Source organism: Trachinotus anak, unplaced genomic scaffold (genome assembly GCF_046630095.1).
Source record: "Trachinotus anak isolate AG129_WGS33_773 ecotype Australia unplaced genomic scaffold, CSIRO_AGI_Tana_v1 ptg000011l, whole genome shotgun sequence".
Taxonomy (NCBI): domain Eukaryota; kingdom Metazoa; phylum Chordata; class Actinopteri; order Carangiformes; family Carangidae; genus Trachinotus; species Trachinotus anak.
Window position 1 is genome coordinate 12,345,087 of NW_027273862.1, and position 18,320 is coordinate 12,363,406.

Here is an 18,320-nt window from a genome sequence, read left to right on the forward strand (position 1 = left end):
TTCTCTATGGTAACAGAAACAAACTAGAGGCTTCACTGACTTGTCGACTTTTATCATTAGTCGGCTCTGTGAGCTCCAGAGGAACCCAGAGTAGGATAGTTACATTTTTGACAGCACATTCACAAAAGTCAATCTGTAATACCCTTTCTCATATGTACATGCAGTACTTACATTTAGAGATATATATTTCCCCACTTTGTACTATTGAATGAACATTAGATTGTAGACGTGGATGCTTTTCCTATACGCTGTATATTAGCTGATGTGTGGAGGTACAAAACATTTGTCTGGTGGACAATGATTTTTACATAATAGACAGCTCTGTAGCCCTGCAGCATTCTCACTATACTCTCACAACCCGGTGAATAGTAATCATTAATCTCACAAAGCACAAGTGATCTGCCAAAGAGGAGAAATTAAGGTCAAAGCAAAGACCTCCCCTGCTCAGGCCCACACGGCTTTTTCGAAGACAAACAGGAGACAGAAGACTGATAAAACCATTTCCTGTCTGAACTGCTAACTAAAGGTAAAATACTCTTTGAAGAACCAGGGTTTTATAGACAAGTTTCCATTTACTTGAACTTTGCTCTGATACTCTGTGATACTAAAATTAACATTTTTTCAGTTTCTAAACATTTACAAAAACCCTGAGGTAAAACACTATCACCAGTAAAAGGAGTTTTCAGCTAGTCTGATTAAACCTTTTTACTACAGTCCCACTAATTAGGTTGAAGAAAAACGCTTCCCCAAACCATTTAAATGTATATTAACAGTATTATATTCTATAAACGTTGACCTTTGGCGCATCAGAGCCCCAGATCACCAGTCATCTCATCAAGTACTGGAATAATGTAAATCTCTGGAGCTTCTTTAAGAGCTTGACTGGACTTTGACTTTATTGTTTTTGCATCAGTGTTTACAGACATTGTCAGTATAAAGGATAAATTTACAGTATGAAAATCCTGAGCTGTCACTTACTGCCAGCTCTTGCATCAACAGCTCAGTTAGTCTATTCAAAGTAAAATAAAACAACTGTCAGTTCAGTTTATCTAAACATAAAGCAACCCGCTATTGGGGCGACTGTGTTTCTACCAGGGGCGGCGTCACACAGTGACAGATTTACAGTAGGTTTTATACACTTTCATTGGTTAATAGGAGAGCTTTCTACTCATTAGATAAAGTCTCTGTTTCAGCAGCTGTACTTCACCTAAAGGTACAAGCGTGTAAGGTAAATCAAAAAAGTTCAGAGAGGTTCAGCAGGTTGAGAGCAGCAGACATTTACTGCCCTGTTGCAGTGACTAAAGCACAAAAACGCCCACTGTAATGTTTCACCTTTTTTTCAAATCAATGTGTTTAATTGAAGGTTGTAATAGTAGAAACCACAACAAGTGTCAGAAAGTAAAAGCCCCAAATCCCATCAAATACACTGAATTCATAGAATCTAAGAGCTCATTGTTTTTTGTGTCAGCCTCTATACTAGAAATTCTCTAAAGAAAAACAAAAATGTAGTGCAGGTGTAATGTTGGGCCCATAAGTATAAAAGATGCAAATCATGTACCTGCAATATACCTGATGTGAATTTGTTTATTTGTTGCATGTCATCCTCTCTATTCTCCTCTCATATTTCCTGTCTGGTCCTGTACTGTACTCAAATAAAGGCAAATGCACAAAGACTTAAACACATATATGAAAACAATATTGGGCACAAAATGACACAAATAAACAAGCTTGAGGTGGAATTGTGTTTAAATGTATCTATGTTAAATGATTAAATGTTGGTAAGAAAAACAAAACAAGTACTACAGAAAAGATGAAGTACATTTCACACATATATCCATATTTTGTTCCACGATTCAGTAAAATATCAATCATATCTCACTGTAACCAGTTCCTTTAAATCATAATATAAACACATCATTTCACGCAAGAGGAAACATTTCAGTGACAAGTTCCCATATTGACAGCTACTGTTGCCCCAGTCACATTTATGGTACTGAGTGTAATCAAAGTAATCACCACATGTAGATGCTTTGTGTTTCTCTACCCTTTTTGCAGACAACAAATATTAACAAGTTATATCAGGCAGTACAATTTTGTCCTTAATTCCAGTGGGTTTGGTTTCAAACCTCTAGAAATCTTACTGTGAGCTTCCTCAGTGACAACTGTCCTCACACTGTTTATAGCCTATGACATCCACAAGCTGTTGTGTTTCATTAAAAAGGAGAAATATACATAGATACACAAATATAGTTTTTCCATAGCAAAAAAAAAAAAAAAAAAAGTATTCAAATTTAATTTAGTTGCACGGGAAGCTAAACTGAGGGTTGTTGTGACAGTTCAGACGGTGTACTTGTCCTCTCCTTGCCTCTGTGATTTGTGATAGTGGGTGTAGCTGCTATACAGGTCATTGAACACCTCTCTGACTCCCATCTGCAGGCCAGCTGTCAAAAACTTGATATCCTGCTCCATACACAGGTCCAGAATCTGATAGATCCCCTCAGTTAGGTGCTGCTTAATGTCCGGTCGCAGAGTAACCTGGAGAGGTGAATCAGAGGGCAGTTATGAAAAAGGGATAAAAGAGACAATAGCAGAAAAGATGAGAATCTGAAATATGGCAAAAGGAGTTCAGAAAAATCTCAGATCAAACCACGTTCATATCTGTTTCATATAAATCATATCTTTGTCATATCCTTCACTTGTTGATCCCTCCTGTTTCTTTCTCACACACACACACACACACGCTCACAGACTCACACACACCTATGCGTCCCCATTTTCAACATGCACTTTAACATGATCATCTCAAGTTCATTAATGGAAACATCCTATTGTGCATGGCAACAAGCTGCAGCCCAAGGCAAATATATCAAACCAAAAATTCTGTGCCAAAATAGTTGAATATTCACCTTTTAGGTCTTTTTTCGAACTTCATAGCTGTAAGTTTCAATTAGAGGGGCAGCTAAGCCAGACATCATCATCTATCCTGGCAAAGTATGTGTTAATGAAAAAGTTGAGAGTGAACTACAAAGGGACGATGCCAGCAGTTATTTAATTACTCGTGTTTGGAACAAGAACAACAAATATTCAAAGAGGTAAATGTTATGGAGATTCTGTTATAAATAAATGGTCCATAAACCTGGATTTAAGCCTCCAGGGACATCAGTGAAAAGAACATTGTTGTTTTGCTGTTTTCGTTCCTATCCAGCTTTCTGTATATATAATGTGATTTCATGTGATTATAATGAAGGCATTCCACTTTGCTCTTCTTCCATTTGTTTGTCTGAAGTAAATTCAGACAACTCAATAAAAAAAATAAATGAAATAAAGAATTTTCATCCAGATCTGCACAGGACTGTCTAGTCCTGAGAAGACTGGGAGGTACACAAACACTTCATATCTACTTGTGTGATAGAAGCAGAGCAGTGTTCAGACAACCAGCAGTACAACAAGGCTTGTTGTCTTTCTCCTACAACACAACAAATACACATACACATACACACACAAACAAACAACAGTCAATAACAACATTTCTATACAGTGAGCTCTCCAAAACAAGCCAGGACCTGGTTATTCATCCCAGTTACATTATACCCCCACAGGTATACAGGTGTTACACCATGACCTGAGGATGTCAGACGTCTTCAGACCTTTGACGTTCATTATCACAAAGAGTCATGAGACGATGGCTGCTCTTCTGCTGGTCACTGTACCTGTTAAATAATTAGACGAAAACTCACTCACCTAATTACTGGCTTCACATTATAAAGGGAGCGGTCTATTATGGGTTTTTCCAAAGAAAACTATCCAGTCAAACGTCATGTGGAGCAGCAGCGGGCCACAGTTACAGTAATTGGTACACTGATAATCCTAATATTGTTGCTGGATCTGGATTCAATGATAACCCAAGAGAACAGGAGCCCAGTGGCAGCACATCTCTAGGCAAAGTTATGTTTATCTCTGTGGTTCAATTTTGAGGTTGAAGTCGTGCCAACACTCCCTCTGGAAGTTGATGAGTCACAGAATTGTCACGGGTCAAGTGGGTAATATAGGCAACAGATTTTGACAAGGAAGAAGAATGTTTGTAATGAAAGAAACAACATCCCTGGGTCTGCTGCACTGATTTTGATGCTTTTTTCTTTAATGTGTCCATCCATGTCCATGTCGCGTCCAACAATGTTACAGAAGTGCAATGCTAAATCAGTATAGCACTAATTTACTAATGTTTTCAACAGAATACCAAGTCCAACTTGTTTATAATATAAATATTAAGAAAAGCGCCCAAATGCACAAACTGTGCAACTGCTGTTCCAACTGCAGCTCCACTCTGCTCTCACACCTGGCTGCTGCATGGAAAGTTCAGTTCAGGCTGAGAGCCATTAGAAACAGTTCTGACACAGAGACGGCTAAATTACCTCTGACTTGCAAAGAGGTCCATCTCTTTGAAATGCCCAAGTAAAAGCACAACATAAATTCAATTTAAGGGATTATTAGATGACTCACACAGATTTCAAAGAATCGTCTGTCTGTCTATCTGCCTGCCTGACTGCCTGCCTGCCTGCCTGCCTGCCTGCCTGCCTGCCTGCCTGTCTGTCTGTATGCCTTCGTGTCTCCCGCTCAATGTGTAACTGTGCTGGAAACTGCTGAGTCAGGTTGGCGTCATGTTAAATACAGTCTGGTGGAAGAGAGGAGCCGCGCTCACAAACCAGACGTGACTCACTGCTCTGAGGGAACATCCAGCCTAAAGCTTCAATCCAGCACATTGACTTACAGTAATCCTGGACCTGTTCACTGAGATTTGTGAACATTTACAATCTGGCCAATGGAAATACTTCCCATCTCTGTCTCTGAGCGTCAGTGTCCCCGTCACTCTGCTCGGCTCAATCTCTCCAGCTCAACACGCACCACTGGACAAACAGGGCTGGATCAAAGGATCAGCTGAGATCCTGCCGCCTCATTCATACGTGTGTGTGTGTGTGTGTGTGTGTGTGTCACTCACAGCTGTAGAAAATCACAGGGTACAGCAGATGGGTTTGGATGAGGCACTGAGCTGACTTTGTATGATACTATGACTGTACGCAATTGTGTGTGTGTGTTTGTGTGTGTGCGCACACTGGCATTTTCCAATGCTAATACTGGCAAAACAAGACACAGTGAGCATTCAAAATGTGTGTGTGTGTGTGTGTGTGTGTGTGTGTGTGTGTGTGTGTGTACCTTCTGCAGCTCTGTGACGTACTGAGCCACGATGAAGGCTGACAGCGTGGTGAAGCTCTCTGCTGTAGCAGCAATGTGAGAGTACATTCTCTCTATCAATCTGGAGCACTGGAGAAACACGTCAGAACCGGGACCTTTTAAAAAAAAAAAAAAAAAAAAAAAACAGACACTGATAATTAATTCACCTGTTCATATGTAGTGAATAAACATTCTGCTTAGACATTCCTCCTGGGACTGACTGTTTAAGGTGCAGTTTTACCTAGACTCTGTTTACTGTAGGAAGCATGGAAACTTTCCCTCCCTGCCCTGTAAGCTGCTTCAGTTCCAGTACCTGTTGTGCTTTCTAGCTGCCCAAGTTCGACTAATAACGCTGCTATACAATACTTTAACTGCCCTATTAAGACTTAAGTGTTTTAACCCAAGATGATAAATTACACTTAAATTCAAGTAGGGCAACAACTGAATGCAAATCCAAAAATTAAAGATACTTCTACCACATGCTTACACAGCACTCTTGTTTTTGAGTAGTTTCTATGGTGATTAAGCAGAGATTTCCACAACAGATGTCAGCAGTTTACACTGGATTTAGACTGAAAAATGGATCACGATTACAAAAACTCCCCGTCTTAATATTTCTCTATTTCTTGGAGGCTGCTGTTGTTGAGTAAATATCTAACACTGTCAACAGTGTTGAAATGTGACTGGGCATAACAAAGAGTCCCTGTCAGTTCCAGTCACAGATAATTGGTAGAAAGATGAATCTTCTCTTTTAAATTTAATACAGCACTGAACTGCCTTTAAAGTCAGTTCAAGTGAATTTGTACTAATCTGCTGTCTTATTCTTTGTTATATTTCAAAGACAGGAGGGCATCAAGCAACAAGCCAGACCTGGATCAAACAGACTGTGTTCGTCATTCATTAACGACTCTCTGGGAATATTGAATGAATGGGATTTATTCCCACAGGATGTGAGGACTTTTATAAGCTTTATTACTTTCTCTACCTACAGCGTTTCATAATGCACTCTTTAGTGAAACCCCTCAAATATGTGCTTTTTTTTTGAGTAGGTTAAACCCTACAATTATTCACAAAGACAAAATTACAACGTTTCCCTCCGAGCCTGCAGGTGTTACCTGTGTCACTCTCTCCTCTCTGCCGACCCTCCTGCATGATGGATGCCACCAGACGGTAGAAGACATTTAGGAAGGATGGAGCTGCATTCAACATCACCTGGACACACACATACAGAGTAGATGTCACACTATATGTACAGTGGGGTCCAAAAGCCTGAGACCTCTTTCCCACCCAGGAGGTAGAACTAACTATTTTGTGTTTGATCAGCTAAGTGGAGAGGTGGTACATTTATTCTATCCAACTGACTTCACAGTATATTGCTGCCTATTCACAGCTCTGATACAGCAGATGTTCTCATGAATCCTGCTCAACCCGACCTTTAAAAAGTAGTTAATGCTCTCAGCACTTTAAACTCTAGTGGAGATTTGACTGTTTGAAAAAACAGCAAATAAGTCTGGTTGGATTACAGGGAAATGTGTAGAAAATGGCGCACAAGACAAACACAACGTTTCCATGTAATGTAATGGTACAGTCAAAGAAGAAAAAGTATTTCAATTTGCAACAAACAGAGAATCATACATGTGATAATGTCACAGACTGTAGCCCAAAGTTTTTTCTCCAAGTTTAAAGAAATTTAAAGGGGAAATGAAAAGTTATAGGATGTTATACAGTAAACAGAGAAAATGCAGAAAATGACGACAAAGGAATCCTGCAATATCCATCTATGACATCATTTCCACTGCTCCAGCCATAAACTCACAGCTCAGTAAATATCTGAGGTAGAAGTTGGATTCCCACAAGAGCTACGTTTGCATTTCTGTCCATACCTCTCTCTCTACTCGAGGCCTACAGTGAATAGAGGGAGGGGTGATGTCACCAGCTCTGGTTGGAGCTCGGTAATGGTTTCCATCGACTTAAACCTGCTCCATGCCAACCTACACTGCATGCCAGCTCCCTACCTCTACTCTCCACCTCCCTCCCTCCTCTCTGTCCTATCACGCCCCCTCTCTCCACTTCACTCCCTCTCTTATCTACATTGTCCTGAAACTTTCCTCGCATATCACATTCCTATCACCTATTTTTCTCTCTTGTTCTCCATCTCCTGCTTCTTCTCTCATCTCTTTATCACTTCTTTTTATTTCCCTCTCTTCCTCTATAAATGTGGTCTCCTTTCGATCCCTGGCTCCTGTTGGTTTTACCTCCCTCCTCCCTCTCTCCTAGTCTCCTTTACGGCTGTCTTTTGTCCTCACAAACATCTGATATCGGTTAGCTGGCTCTAGCCCTGTTTCATTCAATACAGCTGCCCTGTTTCAGACTCACACTGTCCTTGTTTCTGAACACAAAACACAACATTTTAGAGTGTGAAAAACTGAAAGATTATCACATTAACACCAGTACAACAACAGACTATGTGTGGACTGGAATGAAAATTCCTATTAAAAAGTTTCTTCATTTTTTTTTTTTTACATTTTGGGCACAATGTAAACACTATGGGTTAAAGCTGAAAATGTGAATGTTATGAGGTTCTCGTGCAACAGCAGCACAACTCTGGTGAGCTGCAATATCCTTTGTTAAAGCAACATTTCTCTGGGACATCGTGTGGGCTCAGCAGCACAGTTTAAGGCACATAACGCATTTTGTTGGGGGGGGTGAAAAAAAAAAAAAAAACAAGACAAAGATAAAAGAACAAAACAAATACATACTTTGATATGATAAATCACAACTGGACTGTAATTATGCTTTCCATAATCATGTTAGTTTAGGAAGAAGGTGCTGTTATAATACACTAATCCAATATTCACCTGTAATTAAGACCTGATACTTTTTGAAAAATATGTTACATAACAATGTAACAACGTTTGACAAGAAAGTAAAAAATTATATTTCCTACATCAACAATTAAAAATTTTAGTCAATAGACAATGTTTTATTTCTGTATTTACTACAAAGACCTCTTAGGGAGAAGAAAAAAAAAAAAGCTACCCAAAAATGCAAATTGAAGTCTTTCAGCCCTGAGTAGTGTCTGCAGTGTTCTTACCAACCTGCTTATAGTCCCAACAACCTCCACCATGAAGGGGGTGCATTAACTGAGAGGCAAAATCCAGGGCAAAAAAGTCTGCAAATCACTTGCTACTGTTTGCAAAACCTAAATGCTGTGAGAACATGGTAATAACTGAAGACAACTCAGATCTCACACTGTAAAATAATAACTTGAAATACAATTTGAAAAGAAGAACATGCACTTGATTATTATTAGAGACCAGAGCTGGGTGATGTATTTATACTGATCATGTGAAATTGGACTAGAGTAGATATAATCCGGGATTTACAAGTGTTGAAGTTCATCAATAGCTCAGTGTTGCTTCACAGTAAGAAGGTAAAAAGATTTTGTGTGATTTTGTCTAGCTGAGGGAGACAAACACTGAATGCCTCCGCCTATCTGATCATCCGATCATATGTGTGTATCTTGCAAGTCGCCTGTATTACAGATAAAGGTATTTAACCAAAACCATTGTTTGCATTAATTGTGTCAGTTCAGTTCTAGAGGACACAAGTTCATGTTGTTTACGCAATAGAGAGTTTAACATTTTCTTCACATGATATTTGCCATAAGTCTTTGACAAAGTCTCTCTGTCCTCTGTAACACTCTCTACTACTCTAATACACTCACGTCTGCATGGTGTGTATTTTCTTATTTCGGTACTACCATTGTTTATTGCCATGCGTATGGCTATACTGTATCAGTTTACACCACTCTCATTTGCTCTGTTCTTTTTAGTTTTAGTTTCTTGTTCTTTGGATATACCAACTCCCATAGCAGGGGCCAAATGAAACCCTGATCTAAACAGATATCTTATATCTCTTCTGAAGCTATACTGATACATTGGCCAGGCTGATATATCAGCCAACATCAGCTTATTGTAGATATGACGGTATCTGTGTATATGCCAGTGATAAGCAACAATAAATTGCAGTGCAGAAATGCCAAATTTTATGCAATTTAAAAATGGTGTCAGCATAACACAGATGATAGACAAGGTTATTTCCACATTGTAAAATGTTACATTTAGTAGCATCTATATCAGAATTGTTGGTTTATGTTATGGGTTTACGTTAAAAATACTAAAAAAAAACAAACAAACAAAAAAAAAAAAACACAATATATTCTTATCTGACTTTTTCCACTCTAAATCTACATCCGGCCTCAAAAATCCACTATTGTTTGGGCGCACTCTACAAAAAGCAAACATTGTGCTGAAACACTTTTGAGTTCCTTTTTTCATTAATCTACACATTTGCTCCCTCACTCATTCTCTCACTTAGCTCCTCCGTCCACCCATCTGCCTCTTCGTACCTGAGGATGACACTGGATGATGGCAAACAACGCCTCATGGACAGCCAGGAACGCTGACTGGTAGACGAGTGGGGTCAAGTGGTCGAGGGACACCGACTGCAGCGCCCCAAGCACCAAGATCACATGATGAGGGTTGGTGATGAAGTTCTCCCCCTGGCGCAGCAGTGATGTCATTGAAATCACTGTAGGGACGGTAAAGGGAAGGGTCAGAGAGACGTCCTGACCGGACGACCTCACCAACAACTGTTGACACAGAGAGATAACACACACAGCAAGTTAGAGAGACAAACACATTTAGACACAACTAGACACACTTACAATATAATACTGTTTGAGCCAACTGACATTTTAAAGATCAAAGAACTCAGTCATACACATATAGTAGACACGCAAAGACATAATAAGATGCACACACATACATAAACACTCACACACAAATGTTTGTGGATGGTGCAAAGGATTTTCCTCAAGTGTGGTAACTTTTTATAGCTTTCTGGAAGTAATACATACTAAGTTAAATATGAAACTGACAACCCCAACAGGACTTTTTCAAAGCAGACATTTTGACTTGTCACAGTATGAAAGGCACAGCTGTTGCTAATAACATTAATGTTGGCTCTGATCTATTCAAGTGTCCCAGTAAGTTATGACAGTTTGAGAAGTGAGCCAGCATGAACAACACCAGGACCCTGAAACTGACGCTGCTACGTGGAATTCAGCCAAAAACTCATATATTAGAACAAATTATAATAAATATTACTATTTTGGGGGTATTGCTTTACTTTGCCATATTGACCAAAGACTTGCTGATCAAGAACTGGATGTTGAAAAGAATAGGACGTAAACAAATATTCTGCTTTTAAATTATTTTCTAGCTATTAAAATCTAATACTTTTTAGACTTTTAGATGAGTCCTCTCTCACACCATCTAAAGAGAAGGGTGTGAAAAAAATAAATAAGCAACATATTAGACAGATGACATATGAACATAATGAGTGTGGGTACCAGAGGAAAGAACAGCATGGTTAGCATATTAAAGTACTCTGTGTGTGTGTGTGTGTGTGTGTGTGTGTGTGTGTGTGTGACTGTGTGTGTGCGTGCGTTTGCAGTATGGTTAAGCAGATTGCTGTGTTGTCTGTCTGCTCCACCCAGCAGGCCTGATGGAAAACACATTGACCAAAGGAACCTCAGTGGAAATTACAATGGGCAGGCGTTCCAGTGGAAATCAGCAGGCTGATTGTCGTTTGGCTGCTGAATCACTTGAGACAGCTGTCACATGTACTCTACTGTACTTCCAACACAATTACTACTGATGCCTGAAGAACAAGCTGTAAAATACCTGCTTGTCTTAATATCACAGTGCAGGCGATATGGATTTTTTAAAATTTTATTTATTTAGATTTTCCGTCTATCAACACAAACTTTAAATCACAGGATTATAAAAATGTAACAACAGCCACTTTCGTGGCAGTAATGATGAATTTCACACAGCAAGTGAGGCCTCCAACACAGAGTTGGCCAGCTTTGTGTGTTCCACAAGCATTACCCTGTAAATCCTCATTCTAGTGAAACTAGATAAGTGGTGATAAGGTCATTCTTTGTTAAAAGGGCGTTTGGACAAACAACATCACAGACTTGCACTAACACAACACTGTTTATAATCTTTTCAGCTTGGAAAGCAGCTCCTCCTGCCAGGTTGGCAGCAAACTGCAATCATTAAATTTAGATTAATTCACATCCTCAAATATATGGAATTTCAAAACCTTTGAAACAATCAGCATGTATATAGTTTAATATGATTATTTTAATACCAATTACAAAATTACCAGATTGACACTCTCAACTTCTGATCATTGTCTAATCTTATGAGCAACATATGTGTTTGTGTGTGATGTTCACTGGAGCCTGCTCCTTCTGGTGTTTGCTGCATATGACTTTGTGTGAGTTTGTGTTTGAGAGCACGTGTGTTTTCTCTCACCACCATAGTAGATATGATCTGCGGTGCAATGAGCCACAGAGCTTTACAGCAGGGCTCAGGTAACTGACAACGGCACAGCAGCTTAATGATGGTTACTGCAGATAGCACCTCCTGGAGAACAGAACGATAGAGGCACAGTGAGAACATCAGACAACCAAAAAAAAAAAAAAAAAAAACCAGGAAACTCAAACAGATTCTTTTTAAACATGAAACAATGAAAGTGTAAAGGTTATCAGGATAGATCTTGGCCTCACCCTGTAGTTTCCAGCTCTCAGCTTGGGAGTGTCCAGTCCTTCTCTGATTATCAAGAGCAGCAGGTTCAACTGGCCTGTAGTACTTTTCTCCACCAGGTGGCGAAGCAGCTCCTGCACAGCTGGCTCCAGCTCATTAACATCATTTGAAGACAGCCAAGGAGCTGTGAGAAAAGTAAGGCCCTGTTACATTCAGTACAACGCTGAATGTCTGGTTGATTAAGAAGCAGGACACAATGACACAATATAATGCGTTACAAGTACCTACCAATAAGTGCAACGCTTAGAACGATTACAATAATAATGTTTTGTTCCTCTGCATTCACATATAGCTGACCTGATGCCAGGTTTTCACATGCAATAAGTGCAATGTGAGATTTTAGTTTGATTAGCTTTGTGGAGGACAACATCGGCTAACTGCACAGGTGATACAGGTGATACGTTTGTTCATAATGTGTCTGTGTACCTGTCAGCAGTCGGTGCACATTCTGCAGTATGTGAATGTACAGCTCATCCAACTCCTTTCCTCCCTTCTCTTCCTCTCCTCTGGTCCTCTCCACTGCTTTGTAGAAAGTGGACAGGAAGTGGAGAGAGGAAACCAGAAAGTCCATCGGCCTCGGGGCAGAGCTTATTTCTCTGAGGATCTGCTGGCAGAAGCCCTGATACAGGGTCATGTGGTTCAGGATGACCTTGGTGCCATCCAGCTTGGTCTGGTCTTCCACTGACAGTGACGACAGTTCACAGTGCAGCATGACCGTCACGACTTCTACTATAAAGGCTTGACTGAGGATGCTGGCTGGCTGGCTGGCTGCTTCGCCGACAGTCTGGGGTCTTAGAACAGACTCAACAGCTGGTCCCAGTAAGGCAATCGCTCTAGTGAGCATTTGGGTCAAGGTTTGATCCATTGGTTTACTCCTTCCCAAGTTAGAGGTCACTGCCTGGGCGAAAGACGAAAGTGATGCCATCATAAGATGAACAGGCAAAATGGATGCTCCTGGATCTGGTTTAGCGGGAACAGCTGCTGAACTGGGTGCAACGTTTTGCCTGCTTGCCACATCCTTACTGGTAAGAAAGGAGACAAATTGGTCCAGGTTGAGTCGAACGCTGCTGTTTCTCATTATAATCAACTGCACCAAGGACCTGATTAATTCCTGCAATGCTTTGATTAAATCCAACCAATCAGTGCTGCATGTGGCTTGAAATCTCCTGCCGTTGCTGTGCCAGAGGAGAGAAGACACAGCAGCCTGCAGCAGAGTACCTCCATGAATGAGCTTCATAACACTTTTGAAGTTTCTGCTCTCCACGAGACAAGTCAGGATCCTGAGCAGCTTCACCACAAATACAGCATCATCTCCGGAGTCAGGACAATCCACAACCACCGGGTCTGACTGACTGGAGGTGCAGGTGAGCATGAAGAAGAGGAGGAGGAAAATGGAGGAGAGATCCTCGGAGCTCATCCCATCTGGGTTTAGGTTTGTTAAGATTTGGAGTAAGTTCACTAGTTCCTTAGTCTGTGTGTTGTTCAGCGACTCAAACACATCTCCCGTCTTAAGGGATGCTAATATATCCTGAACTATGGTCTCTTTGTTCAGAGTCTGACTGGTATCACTTCCTTCCTCTTGAAACTTTAGGAGTGTAGCACAGACCTTGGGTGCGTGTGCCACCATGAGAACACCATAAATCCTTTGTGTGAGGGAACAAACTGTGGCAGAGAAAAGTGAAGGCAACTCAGCAAGAATTGGGCTTTGGAGAAGCTGTGAAGATATGAGGGAGACAGTTAGGCAGTTGGGCGGCCGGTCCTTCCTTCCGTCTGTCTGCCTGCTGAGGAGTGAACTGACAAGAACATTTGCTATGCAGCCCACATCTTCTCTGCTCAGGTAGGGGGCAATCAAAGGCAGATTGGATGTAACAAGATGCCAATGTGCTACAAGGTAGGAGCTGGCATTCACGCTGCCTATCTGCCCGTCCCACACCTGCTCTCCATCCAGGCTCGCTTCAAGCTTCAATTTAGCTAAAATGAACTGGGCTGCCCTGTTCAGCAGTGATGCGGTGCTGGTTTCACAGTGTGAGGGGCTATCTAACAAAACTTTCTTCATCTGTTGCAAAGTGAGGAGTTTGAGCAGCAAACAGCTCATGGGGCTGCAGGAGGCGGAGGGATGGAGACACGCTGGCGAAACGTCACCAGATACAAGGCTCTCTATGTGAGATAAGACTGGAGCGTTAGAAAGAGCTTGGTCTACAGTCTCACTTACAGCTGCCATCGGGCCTGAATCAAGAGATGTGTATTTACTACAGTGGATATCAAAGAGTGTGTTCACTTCCACCCAGGTGTACCTGAGGAGAAGAGTAGCTTCCTGGGTCTTCTGTTTCCACAGTACTCCCACTGTAGACTCTGAGACCTTCTCTGACCCTTTGTGGTCCAAAGTCTTTTTGCCTTTCCTTGGTGGCTTTTCAACTGAATCTATATTTGTTTTTACAGGCTTCTTCTCTGCTGGCAACAGCTGTAGTAACTCCTTGATTACCTGCTGCATCTCCTCCATCAGGGCTTGACTCTGCCTGACTAAAGGAACAGGAGATGCATTGTCTAGAGTCTTCAGACTAAATAAAACAGCATGAAGGAGCTGGCTGAGGGAGAAGAGCTTCAGAGATGCATCTTGTCTCTCTTCGTCCACCTTAACCTCTCCTTTCTCTGCTTTATCATCTCCTCCTCCATCAGTCTCCATCTTCTCTGTGTCTCTTTCATCCTTTACCAGGTCAGGAAGTATATATTTCCTCATGCTCTCCAACACTAACGAGCAGATCTCTAGACACTGGGATGGAGGTGTGTCCAGAAGACAAGTCCTGAGGGAAGCGGAGACCCCCTCAGACAGCAGAGGAGGTCGGAGTTCGTCCAGAGCTGGCTGACAGATCACAGACAGAAGCTCAGTGAAGAGGCGAGGGAGCTGACGGAGCTTAGTGTAGGTCTGGAGGAGACTGCACACCATGAGCTGTTGGAATAAAACATCTTATCACTCAAAAAGCATTTTAATTTCATATTTACATTTACTTAATTCCCAGCTTGAGCTTTAGTGTAAAATACAATTCTATTACACAATAAACTTTGGGATTTACTGATTAAATCAAGACCTGTCTGGCCCGCTGCACTCGTGCTTCCATGCACTCAGAATTAACCCAGGCTGAAGATAAGAGCTGGTCCAGGTCTGGTTCAAGAATCAGATGGTTGAGACTCAACAGAACCTTCAAACAGCGGTACCATGCTGGGATGCTGAAAGACAAGATACAACAGTTTTGCATTGTATGACCAAAAGACTGTCAGTTCAGTTATTCTGCAGACAGACAATGAAAAACACATCAGGAGGATTGGTTTGTTACCTTGGCTGGGACTGGTTGAAGAGCATTTGTCCCAGGGCTCTGTAAAAGTTGAGTTGGACCTCTCCGTGCCGTATCCTGTCCGCAGCTACGTTATAAATATCAGCTGACAGAGCCTGGCTTAGCAGTGACTCCACAGCCAGCAGGGCCAGGCTCCAGCTCTCTGGGGAACAGACGGAGGCTGAAAGAGACTTCTGCCCAGGGGACACAGAGACTGGCTGGTCTGCTTTTGCAGGTGAGAGCAAGTGTCCATCAAGGCCTAGATCTAAGGCTGGGACCAATCTGATGAGAAAATAGAAACACAGCATCCTGTGTTCTTCCTCACTTTCTCCTCTTCCTTTTCCATAGCTTTCCAGAAAAAATTTAAACAGCAGAGACAATGTGTTGGACTTCACAGAGTAGAGTAGAGGCGGCTCACAGTAGCCCTGAGTACACAGTCTGGAAAGTATGGCAGTGACTGGCTTCAAGGGGCCTTTTGCCCCTCCTGGACCACGTTTCCCGGAATCCTCTTTAGATGGGAGGAGCTCCTCCTTGTAGGAGGTCAGGTGCTCAGAGGGGAAGAGCGCGAACTGAAGGATGGAGTCTATCTTAACACGGATGTCTCTGCACAGCTGCTGGCGGAGACGCAGATGTGTGTGAGAAGGAGCAAATTCCCCAGAGGTCAGCAGGTGTCTGAGCAGTACTAATGGCTGGATCAGCTGATTGGTTACCATTGTAAAGACTCTGTTAGGGTTGGCTTGTTGTCGCTGGACCAGTAAATAGCACGACAACGCCTGAAGCAACACTTCAAACAAATTAGCTGAATGGAGGATTTTATTTGGCTTGGATGGGGATTTATTAGTATCCAACTCTGGGTGATCCATGGGAGTGTCCAAAGTGTCCAAACTGGTAGCAGATTCATTTTGAAGACATTCAGCCATCATCTCATCGTGGCATGTGGTGGACTCGGTCATTAGGGTTTCTGTGAGCAATGGCTGCTGTAGCTCACAGCAGGCCAGAGAGCAGAGCTTGGCCAGCAGATCAACCATGAGTTCATACTTGGTGGTGAAGACAGATGAAAGCACAGGTGAAGAGAGAATGCCCTGACACACACTCAGTATGGTGGACACACACGCCAATGACTTGGAGCCAACACGTGCACACTCCTGGAGACGGTCAAGCAGCAGCTAGAGACAAACAAAGGAAAAAGGCGTCAGTGAAATCTTCATATATTACAATCAGCATATCCTCTTTCTAAAGTATGAATGTGCTAGAGCCAGGGAAATATCCCGTAAATAATCAAAAAAAAAAAAAAAAAAGAACACCCCCCCCAAAGTCTCATCTGGTGTTTTTATTTCACACTTAATGCACCTGTGCCATGTTGAGCCTCAGGCTGATGGTCTTGCCCTGCTTGAGAAGTAAATGGAGTTTCCTGCTGTGAAGCAGCTCATCAAGGTAACACCACAGGCCTTCCAATACATTCTGAGAAAACACCACCTTCTGATTGTGCCAGCCCGTCAGAGCATGGGTGCACCAGTCCAACAGCACCTACAGTGGGAAATGGTCAAGATAGATATTAATATGCTGCATTTAAATTCATTTGATACAGGAAATCTTTTCTCAACTATCACAGAACTGACAGAGAGTTTTAAAGGAATGACAGAACGAATAAACAACAATAAGGAAGTGACAAAAACAGGATTTTACAAATCCCTAAGGATAAATTTGACCACTACATCAGCATAGTGCAAATGTTGGCCCAAACGTCAAGTAACATGCATTAGGATAGATACCGATCCAAATCCAAGTCTGTAAAGTACATCCTGAAGAAAATTACTCCCACAAACCTGTACTAAAATTTATAAGAAAAACATTATTTGGAAGAAAAAAATTGGAGGACAAATAACATCTATAGCAAACGCTTAGTTAATTGAGATGCTGACCGTGCTCTTCATGGATCTTGATATAAGTTTTGAAATAAAACTACAGTAGTCACTTGTCACATTGAACATATGTATGACTACTCTGGGTTCCCAACATCTCAACAACACAGCTATTGTAAAACAGCTAAAGAGTATAATTATCATTCTAGGAGGAGACAAGCATCTTGTAAGACTTCAGTTGTTACCTGTTCCTTGTTGGGCAGCAGGCACTGTGAGGAGATCCAGGCAAATCGTGCCAGCTTCAGCTTGTCCTCCCACGGAGTCTGAGGACTCTTCAGTTTCAGATGGATACCTGAGTAGATGGCAGCCATCGTAGCAGCTGTTGCACAGGCCTGTGGAGACAGGAAGAATAATTCAATCTGGCTGTTATGTAGGTGCAGTTGACTGGGCTCTTATACTGCTACTCTTGAGCCTTTAGCGAACATCAGTTTTCACAAGAAACTGCTCACGTTTATTATTATAGGTTCCGCACAGTCGTGCACGTGTGTAATGATTGATGATTTTTTTTCATTTGTGAGAGTTGCTCATGCCCCTGGGCTAAAACCGACTTTCTATCTGTTTACGTCTGTTGGGCTCTCACAATGTGCACGACTGTAACAGGCTGTCATGCTTTAAAGACACCGACTCCTAGCTAGGTAGCATAGTTTAGCTAACGTCAAAATAAGCTAATACTTGAACTGCTACTCCTCTGCACTCAAGCAAACCACCCATGGGCTTCGACTCTAGTTGTTCAATAAAAGTTATTCATCTGCGTAGATTTATTTTTATTATACTTACGACTTTCCAGCCTGCACGTGTCTCCTGTTTTCAGATTAGGACGAACTTTCAACTTTCACCTTTCCGGCCAGCCAGAGCCAATCGAGAGCCGATCGATGTTCTCGGCCAACGATTGGCTCCGTTATTGGACAAATATTCGTTCTCTTTTCGCCTCCCCTCTTCAAAAACCCCCGCAGAAATTATATTTAAACCTGATTTTATGTGGTAGTAACTTCGATTAATTACAAGATAAGACGACAATGTGAAACATAGGAAAATGCCGTTCTTCATGAAAACAATTGAGCTAATATCTCATGTCACCATACTCTTCGATAACCCTGTATGCATTAAATGAAAACGACATTAGCCTTTTGTTTCTTTTTGTGTGCAAATTTAATGATGCA

At 41.6% G+C, this 18,320-nt stretch overlaps 1 protein-coding gene across 2 annotated transcripts; it reads right to left on the reverse strand.

Annotated features, from left to right (window-relative positions):
- Positions 1-1,728: 1,728 nt before the first annotated feature.
- urb2 (URB2 ribosome biogenesis homolog) lies at positions 1,729-18,042 on the reverse strand. 2 transcript variants are annotated; one of them, XM_071489144.1, is made up of 12 exons: positions 17,938-18,042; positions 17,346-17,492; positions 16,589-16,765; positions 15,242-16,404; positions 14,996-15,134; positions 12,336-14,856; positions 11,873-12,033; positions 11,619-11,729; positions 9,641-9,883; positions 6,345-6,441; positions 5,212-5,345; positions 1,729-2,535 (listed from the first exon to the last, which is right to left on the reverse strand). In XM_071489144.1, the coding sequence occupies exons 2-12, from the start codon at positions 17,469-17,471 to the stop codon at positions 2,338-2,340; spliced, it is 5,070 nt and encodes a 1,689-aa protein (XP_071345245.1). In that variant the 5' UTR covers positions 17,472-17,492; positions 17,938-18,042; the 3' UTR covers positions 1,729-2,337. The 2 variants fall into 2 exon arrangements, with proteins under 2 accessions (XP_071345245.1, XP_071345246.1); XM_071489145.1 differs by lacking the exons at positions 1,729-2,535; positions 5,212-5,345; positions 6,345-6,441 and having other exon boundaries at positions 9,684-9,822.
- Positions 18,043-18,320: the final 278 nt, after the last annotated feature.